The sequence below is a fragment of the Cetorhinus maximus genome, chromosome 16 (genome assembly GCF_964194155.1).
Source record: "Cetorhinus maximus chromosome 16, sCetMax3.hap1.1, whole genome shotgun sequence".
Classification (NCBI taxonomy): Eukaryota; Metazoa; Chordata; class Chondrichthyes; order Lamniformes; family Cetorhinidae; genus Cetorhinus; species Cetorhinus maximus.
The window spans coordinates 52,909,365-52,930,681 of record NC_135894.1 but is presented as its reverse complement, the minus strand read 5'-3'; the positions used below and the strand labels follow the sequence as shown (position 1 = coordinate 52,930,681).

At 41.9% G+C, this 21,317-nt stretch overlaps 1 protein-coding gene across 1 annotated transcript in view; it reads right to left on the bottom strand.

Annotated features, from left to right (window-relative positions):
* Positions 1-9,388: 9,388 nt before the first annotated feature.
* Positions 9,389-21,317, bottom strand: part of LOC144691952 (organic solute transporter subunit alpha-like) — a 54,339-nt gene continuing 42,410 nt past the window's right edge. Inside the window, exons 5-8 of the mRNA XM_078560518.1 lie at positions 14,624-14,735; positions 12,051-12,197; positions 10,488-10,593; positions 9,389-9,951 (exon numbers count right to left, since the gene is read on the bottom strand). Of these exons, the coding sequence (XP_078416644.1) occupies positions 9,773-9,951; positions 10,488-10,593; positions 12,051-12,197; positions 14,624-14,735 (544 nt within the window). The 3' untranslated portion in view covers positions 9,389-9,772. The remainder of the gene's footprint in view (positions 9,952-10,487; positions 10,594-12,050; positions 12,198-14,623; positions 14,736-21,317) is intronic.

Here is a 21,317-nt window from a genome sequence, read left to right as displayed (position 1 = left end):
GATATTTTTCAACCAGCACAGATGCGATAGGCTGAAAGGCTTCCTCTGTGTCATAAATTGCTATGATTCCATATCGAAGCATAACAGAGATAACATTGTAGTTTATAATGTGCGCCAATTGCACAAAGGTTTAAGGAGCATCACTGTTAGTATTCATTGCCTGCTACATGAATTCAAATTATGTATTCAAATGATTTTTAGATTTTATTACCAGGTTAAAAATTAAAAGTGATAACTTTAATACCTTTCTTGTTCCTTTCAGTTGTTTCAAAATATTTTTGTTTAAAATGTGATTATTTATGTCATCAGTAGATACAATCATTTGGCTTAGGTCCGTCTGCCTAACTTCCCAATTTGTCGCATCTCTTGTGGGGGTGTGGGAGACTCCTGTTTGGCTGCAAGATGCCTTCCTAACCCCATCTGTATTTCCAGTCCTGGGGTCATTTACATACAGGAGTCAGATGCCCAACATTTTTCAGGAGAAAGAGTGGGTGACCAGTAAAATGTTATTGAGCAAAAAAAGTGACCTGTTTCGGCAGCCTATGCATTCAGCTGTAGCTCCACTTCATTCTTCAATGCAGCTTTCTTATAGGGTACATCTATCTCTACCTCCTGACTCCCAACAATTTATTTAATGATATGAAAAATGAGTATTGGGACTGAAAACAAACAACTCCTTGGCTGAATTAAACTAATATATTCTCACGTATCAGTGCAGACTCAATGGGCCGAAGGGCCATACCTTGATACCTGTCCTGCTACCTCTTCTGGGCCTCGTCTGCACTGTGATTCTGTGATTCTGTGATAATGAGGTTATTGCTTTTATGAAGAGGATGTAGAAAAATGAAAGTGGAGTGGTTGGGTTAGAGAGGTAGTCAGCAAGTGAGTTTTAATATTACACAACTGTGTGTGTCACCATTAGTGGCCTGGTAATTAAATTATTACAAAGATAAAAGCAAAAAACTGCGATGCTGGAAATCCAAAACAAAAATAAAAATAAAATTACCTGGAAAAACTCAGCAGGTCTGGCAGCATCTGCGGAGAGGAACAGTTAACGTTTCGAGTCCGTATGATTGTTATTACAACAGTCAAAAGATCTATGCTGAAAAAAATTAAACAGTCTGAATAGCAGCAGTGAATTGGCAGTGACTCTGCTGCAGTGCTAATCTTCCAGGCTGGCAATATAGCTGTGCTTTGACTGAATTGACGATGCAACTTCTTTAATTGTGCTAGGAAGCGAGTCTGCTAATGAATTGCAGAACTCCACAGCAACACTCCTTACTAAAAGCTAACTTGACATGTGTCAGACCCCCTGCGGACTAAAAACAAACGTAAATTAGTTTAAGCTGTACATCAAATTGCAAGCATAAATCAGTAAAGAGTCAAGAGGCCTGAGCTCTAACCCACTAAGAGGTTTTCTCAGTTAGTTGAGTCTCCATTGAAAGCAGAATAACTGCAGCCTCTGTGTTAAACTTTGTTACAAATCGTATTATTTCTTAGTCACTATTAGCTGTAGAAATTCAACCAGGTTAAACAGCATCTGTGGCGAGAGAAAAACAGAGTTTACAGACTGAACTTTAGTCCCCGAAAACAGGCGGGCTGGAGTTGGGTCCAAAGTTAAATTTTTTAAAACCTGAAACCCGATCCCAAAACGCCTACAATGCCTCACAGGAAGAGGGCTGGCAATTAAAAAATTTAGTGGGTCTGGCAGCCTCTAGTTTAATCTATTTAACACGGAGGCTGCAGTTATTCTGCTTTCAATGGAGACTCAACTAACGGAGAAAACCTCTTAGTGGGATAGAGCTCAGGCCTCTTGACTCTTTACTGATTTATGCTTGCAATTTGATGTACAGTTCTGTTGAAGGGTCATGAGGACTCGAAACGTCAACTCTTTTCTTCTCCGCCGATGCTGCCAGACCTACTGAGTTTTTCCAGGTAATTCTGTTTTTGTTTTGGATTTCCAGCATCCGCAGTTTTTTGTTTTTATCTCTGGTTTAATCTACTTTGCAGGTTTAACAGTGGCTGGCTGGATTCCCCAGATCTTGAGAAACCCAGCACTTGAAGAGTGACCTTGAAGAAAGATGACAGACTTTGGGAAAAGTTGAGTGCATTTAGAGCACTGCTTGAGGGCCAGGAATGCTTCAGCCTGGTGCCCATCCCCTCACAGTTCACCCACATCAGACTCTCTTCCCACATATAAGGAACCATGGAGATGGGGATCGGAACCTCCCTTCCACCCCACCCTCCTGGGATCAGACCCCCAAAGTCATGGATTGGCTGTACCTATTCCTGCTGCTTCTCTGGAGCTCTCCCCACCTTACCAGAAGCTCAACCTGTAAATCAGGCTGACTTTCATGCATGGAGCTTGTAAAAGGCTAAAGATATATGCCATGTTAATTGTAAATTCTTTGGGCATTTAGTTGTGTTCAAGTGATGGGCATTAACTGGGGACTCAGCTACTTGAGTTGGTCCAAGTCGAGTGGAATGCCTGAGGTGGCGGCTGTGGCGAAGGGTGGTGCATCCCGCAAGGCATCGAAACAGTCACTGACTAAAGTCACCAAGAAGCCGTCTAAGAACTGGAGAAAATCTCGCAAGCAGAGCTATTCCACATACATGTACAGGATGCTGACCCTGACCCACCCTTCCACCAGAATCTCGTGCAAGGCCATGAGTATTGTGAATTCCTTCATTGTCGACATTTTCGAGCACATCGCCTCCGAGGCTTCCCACCTCATTCACTACAACAAGTGTCACACCATCTCAGCCAGGGAGATCCAGAGCGCCATCTGCCTCATGCTGCCAAGGGAATTGGCCAAACACGCCGTCTCCGAAGGCACCAAAGCGGTCACCAAATACACCAACTCCGTTTAGGTCGATCATTCTAAAGATTATATATAGGACCTCACTGAAACTTGGCTCTTTGGGTGGGAGGTGCACAATATGTATTGTTTGCCTCTATAAATAAAAGCTTGTAAGTGTACAGAAGCTTGTTTCCAGTGGTCTATCCTTCACCACCTGGCTATCTGAATTCTAACATAGGAAGAGGCGGTGGCATAGTGATATTGTCACTGGACTAATATTCCAGAGATCCAGGATAATGCTCTGGGGACCTGGGTTCAAGTCTCACATTGGCATATGGTGAAATTTGAATTCAATAATAATCTGGAACTAAGTTCTGATGGTGTCCATGAAACCATTGCTGATTGTTGTAAAAACCCATCTGGTTCACTAATGCCCTTTTAGGGAAGGAAATCTTATCTGGTCTGGCTTACAAGTGACTCCAGACCCACAGTAATGTGGTTGACTCTTAAATGCCTCTGAACAAGGGCAATGGGCAATAAATGCTGGCCTAGCTAGCGATGCCCACATCCCATGAACAAAAAAAATGGAGTCAAAACATTCCAGCCTGCAGGAAAACATATATTCCTGGGCTTCCCATCTGAAATTCCATCCTGACCCATCTATGGAAACCACCCTGGTTAATATCTGGCCAACATTTCAGGCTGAGGATTCTCATCATCAGGTTTTACGATGTACGGAGGCAGGGAAAGAAGGAAGGGGAGGAAAGAACAAAAGAGAAGACCTGTGATAGGGTAGAAGACAGAGGAAATTAAGTGGGAAAAGTAATGATGGTATAAGACAAAACAAGATGGTAAAGGGACAAGTAAAGAAAAAATGGGTCTAGAGGAGAAGTAAATGGAAATAGCAGAATCAACTGCTGTCCTAGAAAAGGAAGCGTATGACCTGAAAAAGTTGAACACGATTGCTGAATTGTTGAGTCTAGAAGGCTATAAAGTGCCTAATTGAAAGATAAGGTGCTGTTTCTTGAGCTTCAGTAGGACAGTGTGGGAGGCCAAGAACAGAGATTTCAGAATGGGAGTGAGGTGTAAAATTAAAAAAACTAGTGACTGGAAGGTCGGGGTCACCCTTGCACACTGAATGGAAGTGTTACCCAAAGCAAGCACCCAATCTGTGTCAAGGACCATGTCACCCACTGTGGAAGTGCCTCCCAAGTTGAGCAGAAATAAAGCACTGATATTGTTATGATCATTGGCCAAACCCCAGGATGTGGGGGAGATCCGGTTGGGGACAAATAATGTTTTGTTTAAAGCAGATAAAGTTTGAGAGTCAAGATTCTTACTAGGCAAATAAAGCCACAAGTTTCCACGGGTTTGGAACAAACATAAATCAACTTTACTATACAAGTTCAGAAAGATAAAACAATGTACAATATGTATCTTATACTCTAACATTCAGGGTAAGTAAGAGGTACATGTGAATTAACAGGCAAACTGTGGTCAGACACACCACACTACACAATAGCTGACCAAAGTAGATTTCATGGTTTCTCAACAACCCACCCGGACCTTTGTCACATTGTGAGCCAACCAATCTTATTGAAACTTCATCTTTCTCATGAGGGTTTCCAATCTCCACATTTGAAGATCTTGCCTTGGGATTTTCTTGAAAAGTTGCTCTCACTTGGATGGCTTCAACAATAACCCATCTCACAGGGTTTCAATTTTCACCTTCTGAGATTCTTTTCCCTTGGATCCCCAAGCACACCCAAGTTTCACTTTCCACGCACAATCTCAGATCCTCGGCCGTGCCAAGCAGAACACCACTTTGCCCCAATAGGCCGCAGCATGGAGTCACTAACCTTCAGCTGCCCTTCTCAGATCTTCAGGGGTCCACTCATGCCCACCTTGCTCAAAGTCTGCTCTCTGTAGTTGTTTCTTGAATTCAGAACCTATTATTCTACTCCTTTCTTTAACTTCACTTAAGGGGACCTATTCTTGTCCCCTGGGCTTGAACCTTACCTGGGACTTCTTTTTGGGACCTTTCCCTGTCTGGCACCCTGTTTTGGGACCTTGTCCCTGTCGCTTTCCTGTGTCCCACTCCCTGGGACACACTATTACCATGGCATTCCCTTCCAAGTCAACTGACCTGCCTCTTCACGCCATTCTGTTTCTTTTCTTTTTCATAGGCAAGCAGGACCAGTCACCAGCCTGTTAAGTTACAGGTTGGCCAATAGGGATCAAGGACTATCCTCTCTGGACTTTGCTTATGACTCCAGTCAGAAACCCACACACAGCTGCAGATCAGGCCTGGAGCACAAGCTATGCTACAATGAGAAACATCATTGAGCCATCTGTGCTGCCATGGAAGCTATCAGCAAAGGCTCCATCATGGTTGTCAGCACTGTGTTGTTAATGGAGCTGACCACTCAGTCCAGTTTGGACAGTCTGTTCTCCATACTCTGTGCAAAGCCTTGAGACAATTGGAGCTAGATTCCTCCATGCTCCACAACATTATGTGCAACCTCTGTGACAGGTCACTCAGAGCTGTTAACTTTTTATAATAGATGCCCATCAGCTTTCCTCAGTATCCTGGGCCCTGAAACTCAGTACTAGCAAAGCTAGTATGCAACCTCACCCTTCAGCAAGTGTGGAGTGCTCTCCCCCTGCCCTTGTTCATGGGTTCTTGTGCCTGGTAAAACAACACATGTAGGCACCTCCTTTAACTTAGCCTCTGAAGTGCCTGGTTGCAATATCTGAGCAGATGCTTTCAGGAATCAGATCAAATGACTGGCCTCTTCATTGTGTTGTGCTGTTATTTTTTGTCCCTCCTTGGGCCCCTTTGGCTGGGCAGGCAGCAGTTCTTGGGTGTCTGAAGGCAGGAAATCACAAAGGAAATTTTGGTGTAAGGGAAGGTGGTGGGGAGAGGGGTGGGAAGCAAGTGATCTATGGTCACATCATCAGCAGTTTGCTCAGCAGGTTAGCTAGCAGGATGAGAATGTGTTGAGAGTTGAGAAGGGACTGTGAAGATGGATAGGTTTTTTCAATATTTTGGGAATTATGGTGGTATTCCGCAAAGAAGGCTGTGTGTGCCCATGATTGATTAAACTGGGGGGGAAGTTTAGTAAAGACAGCTTGTCTGTGGAAATTGGGAGATGAAGGGGTAAAGGTTCTAGATGCACCCATTTGTAATGAAAGGCTATGGTGAAGTTAAATGACTGAGTATATAAGTTGGGTTTTAAAATTTGCATTAGGTGATAGGTAGGGGCTTGACTTTTTAGCTGATAAGCTCCAAAAGGTAGTTAAGAAGTGACAATGGACTTTTACAACTTACAAAGGCTTCATAAGTAAACAAGGGAAGGTTATTAAATTGTATTTAATCTCAAAGTGCAGGCTATAGGAAGACTTGAAAGATTTTTATATTCTGGAAAAGTTGAGCTCAAAGAGGTGCTGAGGGTAATGGAGTCTAAGATGAAAGGAAAAAAAGATGTTTAAGGAAATAGGTTTAGTTGAGCTGTGGTGGCTAATGCCCTGGGACTAGCTGTCTGCTGAGAAAAGTTGTGAATTTGAAGCAGTCATCCAATTTCAAACCAGAAAAGTCTTTGTTTTCAGAAAGCAGCCTGCTTCTGAACTTTCTTGGATTTCCACAGCAGTGTGGAAGAGAGTGAAAAGTCATGTGGTATACTTTATTAAAGTAGCAGCAGTTTTTGCCTTGGGTAATATTACTGGACTTTTATGATTGTGTTCTGCCCAAGTGAGGTTTTTTGGGGGGAATGTTTTGTAAGACTGTTTTAACTGTCATTTTAATCTTGTGTGCTTAAGTTTTTTTCTTCTTGTTAGTAAATCTTTTAATTTTAAGATCCTAAAAAAGTGGTCCTGGGATCCTATGTTTCTGGGAGCAGGAGTTTTTCCTCCCTCATTTTACAAATACAAATAGAAAGGTTATGATCAGTAAGACAAGTTTCCCTCTGGGATTTGGCTTGCTCAGCAAATAACATTGGTTGTGGTCATAACAGGGCATAAGACAGGAACATAATATCATCCTCAATGTTCTCAGCAATGTTGGTGACACGGGCTCCGTCAAGCTTGCCCCATGATGTTGAGGTTCATCTGCTCCATGTGGCTCAAGAGATGCAGGCATTCTTGTGCCCTGATGGCTCTGCTCCCTTTTTTGAGTACCACTCCAATGAAGTACTGAAGGAATGATGCACTGTTGGAGGTACTTTATTTTGGAATGAAATGTTAAACTGAGGCACCTACTTCACTGCCTGATGTGCATACAAGGTTCTAAAGCACTATTTTAAGAAGAGCAAGGGAATTTTGCATGATCAATATTATTCCTCAATCAACTTCATGAAAGCAATTTATCTACTCATTATCACATTGCTGTTTGAGCCAACAACAGCAGCAATCTTGCTGTGCACAATTTGGCTGGCAACTTTCCTGCATTACAAAAATGACTATAATTCATTGGCTATAAAGTGCTTTGGGATGTACTGAGCTTGTAAACATACTATATAGTCTCTTTCAATCATTAGATTACCACAATTTAAAATAAATTAATTTATTAACAGGCACAAAACTAATGTACAAAGCACAAGTTAAAAAGTATATAGGTAAGGAATGTACGTAAATAATAATCAAAATATTATACAGTGAATCTGTTGACACTTTGTTCACACATTGTATGCCCTTGTCTTTTATTTACAGCCATAGACAGTGTTACCCACTTTAATTTGACATCGCTTCTTTGCAGAAGACAGTTCTGTTCTGCAGTACATATTTATTTTGCATTAGATTTCAACAATTTGTTCTGTAAAACTGCTGTTGATTTTGATGAAAGCAAATAGATGTAATAATTTCTGATAATGTCAGTTCCCATGATTAGGTACAGTACTACGAAATGGATTAAATTAATATTCAATTTTTGTATTAAAAGATCTAATTTTTAACTAGCCTTAATATACAAATAATCAGCCTCAGTATGCTGCAATTTTCACACTGAATGAAAAATATGCTTTCAAAGTGCTACTCAATGACAATTATGGCATTTTCAGGTGGCTGAGTATAACATTTTAGATTTTGCCTCTTACGTGGTATTTTGCAGGTTTTTGACATTGGTGTAATTAATTTATAAATGTTGCTTTTAGTGTCACCCCATAAAATTAAAATCTCTCAGTTAGAACTTTTCCAAGGCTTGAATTTAACAGGGTGACTTAGTCCCCACCACCTCCAGCTATAAAGCTGGGGGTGGGGAGCCTGCACCGGGAGCGGTGGCCACTGCAGGCAGTTTACCATGTCGAGGAGCCCTGGCTGACAGTTAAGTCCTGGGTATTGCCAGGCTTTGGCGAGGGGAGAGAGAGTGTGGTGGGTGGATGAGGGTGTGAGTGATGGGGTTTGAGAGCCAGGTGAAGGTTTGGGGGTGGGGGGGTGGGGAGAGGGAGAGAGAGTGGGCAGGGAAGTGGGTGAGTGACCTTGTGGTGGATGCCTCAAATGGGCCAAGGGGGCCTGTAAATGAGATCCTTCTCCCCATTGCCTCAGAATAATCCGAGCAGCTAAAGCTGCTGGACTTCCTGACTGGAATCAGTCTCTCCCTGTGGTATGAGGCCCTTAAGCGGCCATAAGTTGGCCACTTAAGGGCCTCAATTATCCTAAAGGTTGGTAGGCTGCCCGATGGTTCCCTCTGTTCCCATTTTAATTGCAGTGGGGGCAGGGGCGGTGTTGATGGCAGGCACAGCACCTGCTGTGGATTTTACTTGCCACTGCCACTCCCCCCGCCCCACCACCAGCTGCCTTCAAACCCACCAGCAGGGGCACATATAATCCAGCCCTACGGACTACTGAATCAAATTCCACAAATAGTATCTCAAAAAATACTCAAATGTGATCCTAGAACAAAACAAAATGCTATTTCAGGAAGAAATTAAACTTTGACAAATATTTCCTAACTGCTAAAGATTTGTCAAAAAATAATTTGGACTCTCTTCAGTTAACTACCAAAATTTGAGGAATATTACAAACACTGAATTGGGTAAATGAACGTTAATGGTACTTTAATGTTAACCTATGTTTTACCTTAGTATGATACTCAGTAAAGATAAACAATAATTTCACAATCCATCTTACAGCTGTAAAGCTACCAGAGTATATGAGATTCAAGTAGCTTCTTCAGTTTTGGATGTGGAATCAGCCCTTAACTGGGAGATGTTTAGCCCTGTATTTACCGTTGTGTAGGGTTGATTCCCTGGTCTAGTTAAGAAGTGGCATTCGCAAGAAATGTTGATCAGGAAAACAGACCCTCAGCTCAGATTTTCCATCCACTTAAAATTAACAAATAGAAAATCCAAGCTGCAGGCCCCTAATTTCCTGTCCAATGAATCTCACGAGCACAGAATCTTGCTAGGAGCACCCGATCAGGGTATCAACCTTATTGCATCTGCAAATGTTCTGAGTGGACTTGGAGGAATTACCAAGCTTGTTTTCATTGCTTTAAGAGACCTGTCGAATCCATTGTAGGAATCATCTGACTCAAGTATTGCAGACAGCTGTTTCCATCCTGTGAAAACAATTCAATATAGCTGCAGTAAATGGGCACAATTACTAAGGAAGGCCTACCATCACCTCACGACCTACTAAATATACCTTCCCTGATCCCTGCTAATCAAAACACTCTTGCAAATATCAATGGCCTGACCATGGTTCAGATTCCTGGCCTATTTCCCTCCCCTCTACCTCTTTTCTCAATGCTCCCTGATATCACTGGGTAGCAACAAGAACGGCCCCAAGAAGTTGCTAATGGAGACAAAGAGCTTAGTAGAGGCCTCCTGTATAAGTGTTAATATTGCTGAGAATCAAAGCAAATATATTTGAGCTATTGGGTTGACTGGCTGGCAATTGGAAGAGGCCCAAACGATCACTGAGAAACTATGATATAACATGAATTCTTGCCGTGAAAAAGGTGTTTTATTATTGCCTTACACATGTGAGCTTTCACCTTCCTTTATGGTACCATTCACGTGGTTTTGACCATCTTGTCTTTTTACTGTGGGTTGCATTTCGTTTATTTCTTGTAAATTGTATTTCCTCCTGTAGTAAATTTGTGATATCAAAGTGATAATAAACATCTCCATTATGAGAAGCTGCTGGTTCATATCTGGAAAAGATTGAACTGTAATTAGTTAGTTGAGTGGCTTGGCATTTAAGCAAAAGATCTCTATTAGAATAGAGGTTACCTAGGCAATTTGTGCACAAGTTAAATAATTCTTAGAGCAATTTTGTGAGGCTCTGCTGGCATTGTGGAGGATTGCTAGTGGTGAGCACAGGTTGGAGAATAGGCTAGTGTTATAGCCCTATTTCTGACTTGACATTAAAGCTAGAGGGGCCTTGGCTAGTTAAAAAAACACCCTGTTTGCACATTGAATATGTCAAAAAAATTTAATCTATCCATTTTCAAGCAGGGCCTCAACACATCAAATTACCCTAACTATTTGTAAGGTATGTGTTTTTATTCTAACCACATTGAACCACTTAGGAATGTAGGAGTGCACTGGACCAATAAAGAGCATTGTTGCACATCTGTCTGATATCACAAATTAATACTCACAAATAATAACAAATCTAAATGATCTCTCAAGCAAAAATTTAGTGTATTATATATTAAAAATATAATAGCATCTTTAAATCACATACATGCTCCTCTGGCTGTGGGTGAAAATGGGGGTGCACAGGCTATACCGCCTGCCACTGCTGTTATGTTGATAATTAAAGCTTGGAGTTGATTAAGAATGAATGAAATCTGCAGAAAAAAACAATAGAAAATTAAAATCACTGAGTATAATATCAACCATGATAATTAAACTTGTATGATACGCTTTAACAAATTGTAATTTCTCAAGCCAACCAATTATTTTTAACTGATCACTAAACAGCTCAGACAAATGCAGGGTGATTGTTATAAGTTAAGTGTACCTTAAATATCCTCTGGGATGCATCCTGATGGTCAATCCCACATACAGACAGGGAGTCTTACATTGAGGAGTGCCTGTACAGCCCAATATCTAATTATACAATCAGGTTGCTTTGCAATCCAAATTGGACGTTGTGTACTTAACACTTGTCCTCATATATGCTTCGCCAATCTTTGAAATGGGGGACTCAAACCTTTGGTGAGTCAAAACCAGATATGAATTGTTAAGCTGATTTATTCACAGATGGCATGTGAACATACAGAATGACAGTCTAAGAAAATTCCACTTAACTCAATCTTAATTGTTTCCTTGAAAAAAAAAATTGGAGAAAAAAATAATAACCCTGTCCTTTCATGTTCCTTTTCTTTTTAGAATACTTTGAGTTGCAACAACTGGCCTCCTGCATTTCAGCATTCAGCTCTGGGTCCTAGGCTTACACGAGGCATTTGCTTGTTTTTAATAACCTGCCCGTCTGTGATCCTTTGCAGGATCATTTGTTCTTTTCTTCTGTGGTCCCAGCCAGGGAGAGGATAGACTTGCCAATTCTGGTTGGAGGCAGTCCTGGAGGTTTAGTGATGTGACATTTGACCACATAAACATCTACTTATAAAGATGTATAGGGCCTTATGTCTAGAGTCTGCCTTTGAAAACCCAGGAGGTTTTGCTTTTCTCTTCTGTCTCCAATTCCTGGGTAGGAGTAGGTATTTCCATGTCAAGGTAGCAAATTGGCTCTGTGGACTTTTACCAGATAAAACTGAGTCAGTTGAAGGAAATTAGGATTTTGGATTCATTCCTTTGAACAATTTAAGTAATTCAATGAAATAAATAAATCATATTGATGGCCATGTAAATAAATTCAACTATTTGTTACAACAGTGTGCGATTTTCCACTTTTAGAAGTGAACAGTAGAGCATGGTGGCAGCCTGGATAATCTCCAGTGCAAAATAGTGAGGTTTCCATTAATGGTTCCCCTTTAGATATGCTAACCAGTTCCTGTTACGGAAGATTATTCATTTCAGTTTATAGGAAACAGATCTCCACAAACGGATAATGTATTTTTACAATAAACATGAGTTAAAAAAAACAAAAATTGTATCAATCTTATTGTTTTATACACATGTTTTAAAAAGTTAATATTGTATAACCTTGTTTATTTTCTCCAATTATACCATATACATCATATCCAGTGAGGTTCTAACCAGCCTGGTAACTAACATTTGGTCTTTTTAAATAAGAAATAAAAAATGTTTCTTAGGTATCTGCAAGGTGCAGAGTTCATTCTACCTTAAAAAGGATAAATTTGGGGATTATCTTCTGATTTCTAAGTTCACCTTTGACTTTGTTAAAAACAATCGAAACTGGCCACAGTGCAACTACTGTGGAGATACCAAGGAGAATGTTAATCCACATTGCAGGTCCACTAGGAGAAAACTGTAAAATAAGAAATCATATACTGTTACATTCAGTGAAAATACACCTAACTATTGTCAGTTCTATACCATAAATTTGTTTTTATTTATTGCTTTTAATCAAGCATGAAATGGGCAGGTTAGACCAGCCTACTATGGAGTAATGGCTAAGCTCCAATTGGTATATAGACATTACTGCCACAGCGGAGATGGTAACCCATCATACAGGTAAATGGACAACAGTTTTGAACACATACTGCTAAGCATTGGGCAATATTCCAAGGTGTGGCATGGTGACGTTGAGAGTTATTTAGAGTTCTAAGCCAGGAAACTGTCATTTTTTTTCTTTATTCTTTCACGGGGTGCTGGTGTCGCTGGCCCTAAAGGCCCTTGAGCTGAGTGGCTTGCTAGGCCATTTCAGAGCCACATGTAGGTCAGACCAGGTAAAGATGGCAGATTTCCTTCCCTAAAGGACATTAGTGAAACAGATGGGTTTTTATGACAATTGATGATAGTTTCAGGGTTACCATTACTGAGACTAGATTCATATTCCAGATAAAAGCAAAATACTGCGGATGCTGGAAATCTGAAACCAAAAACTGAAATAGCTGGAAAACCTCAACAGGTCTGACAGCATCTATGGAGAAAGAAACAGAGTTAACATTTCGAGTCCGAATGACTCTTCAGAAGAAGAGAAGAGAAGTAGAAATGTGATGGAATTTAAAACAAAAACAGAATTACCTGGAAAAACTCAGCAGGTCTGGCAGCATCGGTGGAGGGTCATGAGGACTCGAAACGTCAACTGATTTCTTCTCCACCGATGCTGCCAGACCTGCTGAGTTTTTCCAGGTAATTCTGTTTTTGTTTTGGACTTCCAGCGTCCACAGTAGCTTTTAGCTTTTTGTTTTTATCTCTGTGATGGAATTTATACTGTTTAAGGTGGGTGGGGAGGGGTGTGGTGGGTGGAGCAGGTAAAGCTAGATAGAAGGCCAGTGATAGGTGGCTAGGAGAGATTGACGAAGATGTCATGGACACAAGACAAAGGGAGTGTTAATGGTAGTGGTAAAGATTTAAAAAGATGCTGATAGTGGCATAAAGGTAAGAAAGCAGAGCAAAGGTCAGCACTCTGTGAAAGTATGACGTAGAACAAGTGACAGATGGTCTTTGGGAGGGTGGGTGGTGGTGGAGGGAGGGGGCAGTGGTTGGGGAAGAAAGGATAGAAGAAGCGATTAAAGGGATTTAAAAAGGGGGATTAAAAAGGATATAAAACAATGAATAAATGAATAAAAATTAAAATTACTTTTTAAAAAAGGGATTTAAAAATGGGTGAAGATAAAGGACAGAGTTCATGGTCTGAAGTTGTTGAACTCAAAGTTAAGTCCAGAAGGCTGTAAAGTGCCTAGTTGGAAGATGAGGTGCTGTTCCTCCAGTTTGCGTTGAGCTTCACTGGAAAATTGCAGCAGGCCAATGACAGACATGTGGGCATGAGAGCAGGGTGGTGTGTTGAAATGGCAAGTGACAGGAAGGTCTGGGTCATGCTTGCGGACAGACCGAAGGTGTTCTGCAAAGCGGTCATCCAGGCTGCGTTTGGTCTCCCCAGTGTAGGGGAAACCACAGTGGGAGCAGCGAATGCAGTAGACTAAATTGGGGGAAGTGCAAGTGAAGCACTGCTTCACCTGAAAGGAGTGTTTGGGGGCTTGGACAATGAGAGGGGAGGAGGTAAAGGGGCAGGTGTTACACCTTCTACGATTGCATGGGAAGGTGCCATGGGAAGGGGATGATGTGTTTGGGGTGATGAAGGAGTGGACCAGGGTGTTCCAAAGGGAATGGTCCCTACAGAATGCTGACAGTAGGGAAGTGTTTGGTGGTGGCATCATGCTGGAGTTGGCAGAAATGGCAGAGGATGATCCTTTGAATGCAGAGGCTGGTGGGGTGATAAGTGAGGACAAGGGGGACCCTATTGTGGTTCTGGGAGGCAGGGGAAGGGGTGAGGGCAGATGCCCAGGAGATGGGCTATGTTCTAGGTGTTTTTTTTATTAACTGAATTCAAATTCCATGCTGCCATGGTAGGATTCGAACCGATGTCTCCAGAACATTAGCCTGGGTCTCTGGATTACTAGTCTAGCGACATTACCACTATGACACCCTCTCCCCTGTCAGCACAATCCTCTCTTCAGAACACTCTCTACAGTCACTCTTTAATCATCGTCACTGAACATTACACAATAGAGGCACCAAGAAATAGTAGTGTGTATTTTTCAAGAGAGAATGACAGCATTAACTTAAATGTGAACTTTTAAAAAATGAACTGCTTAGACAGCAGCTCAGAAAAAGGGCAAAATGTGTCAATTTCCATCCTGTAAATTAAAATGTCAACTTATCACCAACATTTTTATTTATTCTATCCATGTATTAGCATCTAGCTCAACAGGGAAAAAAACAACATACATCATCCGGGCTGAATGTCCCATTCACCCAAAGGACTAATGTTAAGATCATTAGGACTGGCCGTAAGAAAGCGAGCTGAAATGTTCCCAATTTCAGCATAAACATCAGGCGCCTAAAAAGAAAGACATTAACATATTTAGGCATTAGTTTAAAATGGCAAATATAAGTTGTTAGTTTAGGTCTTCATTTACTTTTAACACATTAACCTAACAAATGACTTAACTCGGAACACTCTGAAGTGCCTTGTGATGCTTTTTGTAAAAAAAAAAGACTTGCATTTATATTGCATTTCATGACCTCAGGACATTTCAAAGCACTTTACGGCCAATTAAGCATTTTCAAAGTGTAGCACTGTTGTAATGTAGGAAACACTGCATCCAATTTGTACGCAACAAGCTCCCACAAACAGCAGTGTTATATTTTTTGTAGTGATGTTGATTCAGGGATACACATTGAGAAGGACACTGGGGATGACTCCCCTGTTCTTCTTCAAAATAGCATTGGGGGCTTGTGCCCACTCGAGAGCAGATGGGGCCTTGATTTAATGGCTTGAATCTTGCGTTCTGAGGTCAGACACGTGCCTGACCCGAACCCACGTAAAAGTGCGCGAAAAGACATCAGGCATGCATCCCGACATCATCTCACATGGGTGCGATATTGAGATCGTCAGGTATGTGCGGGAGTAGGAGCAGTGCCTGCTGACAATCAATGGGCCAATTAAGGTCATTAAAAAGCCTGCAGACAGCAACTTTACATTGCCCGTGAGATTTTTAGCTCATCGCATGGGCTGAAAAGGTGGGCGGAATTCACGTTTCAATAAGTTCTTCATCTAAGGGCAGGATGAAATCTCCGTTAGGATATAAAATAAGAAAATAAATATCTGGGAACAGCATTTTTATGAGGTATGCTTTCAGGTGCTTGATTGTGCTGCATGGACATTTTTTGTGCTTTCTTCTATTATTTGGAGGTCTGCAACTCCCTGAGCCATCTGTCTGCCTTCAGGGAGCTCAGTGCAAGCGCTCAACAGCACCCGCAGTGACATCAGCACCCACCCTCTTCTCACCCCCACTGGCAGTGCTGAGCCTTTCGCAGGGTGTATTTCACAATGGCTGGCCATTAATTGGCCAGCCAGCATGAAATCGCAGTCATGGGGCAATCGCTGTCGAGAGCCTGTTTTCCGTCTGCTCCCAGACCCTCCAATTGCACGCGCCTGACGAGCACAAAATTCAGGCCTATGTCTCAGTCGAAAGACAGTATTATTTTTTATATTTACCTCCTGCCAAGGTACCAATCACCAACATACAAATTTGGTATAATACATTTAGTTTCAATCACTTAAGCCAGTATTTACCAAAGAAGTACTAATGCCAACAATTCCAATTTTGTGGATTATTTCTTAGGAACATAGAAACATGGAAATGGTCATTCGAGCCTGCTTCACCATTCCGTATGATCATGGCAGATCCTCTATCTCAATGCCATACTCCCACTCTCTCCCCATACCCCTTGTTGCCTTTAGAGTCTAGAAATCAATTTCCTTCTTAAATATATTCAGTTACCTGGCCTTCACAGCCTTCTGTGGTAGAGAATTCCACAGGTGCACCACACTTCTGAGCAAAGAAATTTTTCCTTATCAGTCCTAAATGGCCTACCCTGTATCCTGAGACTGTAACCCCCTGTTCTAGACCCCTTCAGCCAGAGGAAACATCATCCCTGCATCCAGTATGTCCAGCCCTGTCAGAATTTTATACGTTTCAATGAGATGCCCTCTCATTCTTCTAAACTCCAGTGAATACAAGCCTAGTCGACCCAATCTCTCCTCATATGGCAATCCTGCCGTCCCAGCAATCAATCTGGTGAACCTTTGCTGCACTCCCTCTATGGCAAGTATATCCTTTCTTGGGTAAGGAGGCCAAAACTGCACACTACTCCAGGTGTGGTCTCACCAAGGGCCTGTACAGCTGCAGTAAGACATCCTTGCTCCTGTGCTCAAATCCTCTTGCAATCAAGGCAATATACAATTTACCTTCCTAACTGCTTGCTGCACCTGCATACTTGCTTTCAGTGATTGGTGTACAAGGACACCCAGGTTCCTTTGTGCATCAACATTTCCCAATCACCATTTAAATAATGCTCTGCCATTCTGCTTTTCCTACCGAAGTGGAAAACTTCAAACTTATCCGCATCTGCTACATATTTGCCCACTTGCTCAACCTGCCTGAATCGCCTTGAAGCCTCTTAACATTCCCCTCACCACTCACATTCCCACCTAGTTTTGTGCCGTCAGCCAACTTGGAAATACTACATTTTGTTCTCTCATCTAAATCATCGATATATATTGTGAATAGCTGGGGCCCAAGCACTGACCACTGACCCTACTAGTCACCTGCCACTCTGAAAAAGACCCATTTGTTCCTATTCTGTTTCCTGTCTGCTAACCAGTTCTCAACCCATGCCAGTATATTACCCCTAATCCCATGCACTTTAATTTTGCACACTAACCTCTTACATGGGACTTCATCAAAAGCTTTCTGAAAATCCAAATACATCACATCCACTGGTTCTCCCTTATCTATTCTGCTAGTAACGTCCTCAAAACTCCGGTAGGTTTGTCAAACACGATTTCCCTTTCATAAATCCATGTTGATTTTGTCTAATCCCATTGATATTTTCTAAGTATCCTGTTACCACATCCTTTATAATAGGCTTTAGCATTTTCCCTACCACTGATGTTAGGCTAACTTGTCTGCAATTTCCTGTTTTCTCCCTCCCTCCTTTTTTTAAATAGTGGGGTCACATTTGCCACCCTCCAATCTGCCTGGACTACTCCAGAATCTAGAGAATTTTGGAAGATGACAACCAATGCTTCCACTATTTGCATGGCCACCTCCTTTAGTACCTTGGGATGTAGATCATCAGGCTCTGGGGATTTATTGGCTTTCAGTCCCATTAATTTCTCCAGCACTATTGTTTTAGTAAAACTAATTCCCTTCAATTACTCCTTCTCACTAGACCCTTGGTTCCCTAGTATTTCTGGAAAGTTATTTGTCTTCCTCCGTGAAGAAGAACTAAAATAGTTGCTCTGTCATTTCTTTGTTCTCTATTATAAATCCTCCTGTTTCAGACTGTAAGGGACCTACATGTGCCTTTACTAATCTTTTTCTTTTTACATGCTTGTAGAAACATTTGTAGTCCACTTCTATGTTCCTTGCAAGTTTACTCTGATACTCTACTTTTTCCCCTCTTAATCAACCTCTTGGTCCTCCTTTGCTGAATTCTAAACTGCTCCCAATTCTCAGGCTTGCTAATTTTTCTAGCAACTTTATATGACTCATCTTTGGATTTTTTTGTACTATAGCCCTATTTGCTGCCAGCCCTCATTTCCTCTGCCTTCCACTTTTCTGTCTTTGTTTCCCTCTCTTCTTTCTCCCAGCTCAGGTTCCCATCTCCCTGACACTTTAGTTTAAACCCTCCCCCACAGTACTAGCAAATAACCCTGCGAGGACGTTGGTTCCAATCCTGCTGAGGTGCAACCTGTCCAGCTTGTACAGGTTCCATCACCTCAGGAATCTAAATCCCTCCCTCCTACACCATCTCTTCAGCCACACATTTATCTGGTCTACTCTTTTAATCCTGATCTCACTAGTACACGGCTCTGGGAGTAATCCTGAGGTTCCTATCTTTGAGGTCCTGCTTTTTAATTTATTTCCTAGCTCCCTATATTCTGCTTTCAGGACCTCATCTCTCTTTTTACCTATGTCATTGGTACTGATATGGGCCACAACCTCTGGCTGTTCACCCTCCCCTCTCAGAACGTCCTGCAACCACTCAGCAACATCCTTGACCCTGGCACCAGGGACGCAACATAACATCCTGAAGTCACGTCTGCATCTGCAGGAAAGTCTATCTGTACCTCTTACGATAGAATCCCTATCACTATTGCTCTCCAACAACCCCCCCTCCCCCCCAAAAAATTGTGCAGCTGAGCTCATGGTGCCACAGACTTGGCTCTTGCTGCATTCCCCTGAGAAACCATCTCCCCCAGCAGTATCCAAAACAGAAAATCTATTAGAGAGGAAGATGGACCCAGGGGACTCCTACACTACCAGCCCAGTGCTTATACGCTGTCTGGTAGTCACCCATTTCCTTTCTACCTGTGCATTCTTCACCTGTGGTGTGATCACCTCGCTGTGCATGCTATCAAGGAAGATCTCAGCATGAGGGATGCTCCACAGTGACTCCAACAGCAGCTCCAGCTCCAAAACATAGATCAAGTAGCTGCAGCTGGAGATGCTTCCTGCATACATGATCACCCTGGACACTGAAAGTGTCCCTGACTTCCCACATCACACAGGAGGAGCATTCTATGTGACCAAGCTGCCCTGTCATGACTTACCCTTAAATTGCCCCTTTTACTTCATCTAGTTTAAGGAATATTAAATATATACTAGGGACCTTACTGCTTATACTTTAAAGATTACTTAATCAAAACTAAAGACTTATTTTTATTTTAAAGGTTAGACAGTAGCAATCTTGTGCTGGCTCCCAGTCCCACTCTGTTCTGGGGCCTGGTTCCCCTTGCTCTTCAAGGCTACTGCTCCTCTCATGTTATCAAATGCCAAAAGCAAAGGACACCTCTACTTCTACAATCACCCAATTCCCAGCATTCTATTCTAAGTCACACTACATTAGCTGGCTTTAGAGGTGTCAGCTGTGGCTCAGTTCATAGCACCCTCGCCTTTGAATCAGAAGGTTGTGGGTTCATGTCGCACTCCCGGAAACCAAGAACTGTGAATGTACTCGAAAGAGTTACAATCTGTGACTGTTGATAACTTGAAAGAGTTACATTGGCTGGCTTTATATGCTCCTAAGACAAAAGCTGGCTGTCCCAGTTACTGGGGAACCAGTTTCAGCTGCTTATTTAATTAACTGAGCCCAACTGCTCACCCAGTGAAACCCTGCTTAAGGCTGGGAACTTTAGAATTTAAACTGTAGATTTCAGGTAAATGCTAACTACAAACAAAATTAGATTTTTGCAAAAAGATTTTTTAAAAATTAAGACTCCTTACTCACCATCCAGCCTTCTATTTATCTCCATGCCATATTTGTTAAATTGACCCAAGCCACATGGTTAAGTATGAAACTAAACACTTATGCTTTTCTTGGTACCAGATTTTTTAACTAAATGCAGCATTACATATCTCTGCTTCTATCTACTACCCCCGTGTCCCAGCATTCACTCTTCATACTCTTATGAGCATTACAAATAAACAAATGGACAAATTAATAAAGTAAATTAAATTGATAGCCCCTTAAAGGGACACTGTAACAGGAGCAAAACTCCAAAGGAAATTCATCTAACTAAATCAAAATGTTGCTTTGGGTGTCAATGATGCACTCCAGCTCCAATGGAAACCCACCAGTCATGCAGTCTCTCTTTATAAATGCAGTATGTAGACAATTGAACAATGTCCTTCAACTGTGTATCTTAACAATATAAAATGGCCTCCTTCTGTGTGGAACGTTCTATTAACATACCATTAAATATATTCTTTGAAATGACAGAGCGCCAACCTATATATTTCTAACCATCTCACAAAGCCAATGTAAAGTAGCCACTGTGAACTGTGACAAGATTAGAATCAGTTGATTTTCGCTTAGGAACCAACAGTACACATCGTTTGATGATGATTAACAGCTCACCATATGAAATACTATGTCAGAAGAGCCCATCTTTATAACTATGTAACATTACATATCAGTGCATCAGGAGGCTCCACCTTATAGCTTACAGATATAATCAAATTTTGGCTGGGATTTTATAGGGCCTCAGGGAGCATGCTGGGAGGCCAATAAAGGATCACTTAAAGGCCTCTTCCTGACTCTGTTGATTATTATCTGGCTGCCTTCCTACAGGCTTGGGGTTTGGGGGGACCCTTCTGGTTGGACACCACGTGGCCCATGAAGGCCCCCTGGGGTGGGGGGAGCACAGACCACCTATACTGAAAGACATCCCTCCCACCCTCATCAGTGACCCTACCCCCCTCACCGGGGCCTGCCTAAATGGTAGGCTCAAGCAAGCCTCACCAGATTTATCTTGATTCTTAAGGCCTCCTTCTTGGTGGCTGTTCCTGGCCTGCTGCCAGTGGCACCGCTGGGACTGAAGAGTTGCCAGTCATTTGATTAACTGGCAGTTCTCAGGTGCAGGAAAAGGGCAGAAGCCCCGAATCTAGGCAATTAACCACTTGATGAATGTAAAATGCAGTTGAGGCTTCCATGATCAGCTGCCCCCTACTTTCCAGCTAGTGGACCAGGCCACCACTGCCCTGTAAAATTCTGGCTATTACTTCTGATGTGGTCAGAACCTGTCAAAATCAGGAATCAAATTTACTCATTATCAAGTGAATGATAATGAGGTTGCAATCACTTTAGTGTATATGGACCGAGGAAAGCAAAATGCAGGTAATATTTTGACTCTATTGTTGTTCAGTCATCTCTTCTGGAAAGCACACTGTGTGTGAACATTAGGTGAGAACAGGATCAAGGTTTATGTGATGCCCTCCTTGGATGAATATCCTATTAATACTCACCATCTACATTTACAGGTGAAAAATGATCATTCTGGTAAGATGTCAAAGATTGCCCATCTTCTCAGAACTGCACTTCAATGTAAATTTGCTCTCAAAATAGGAAC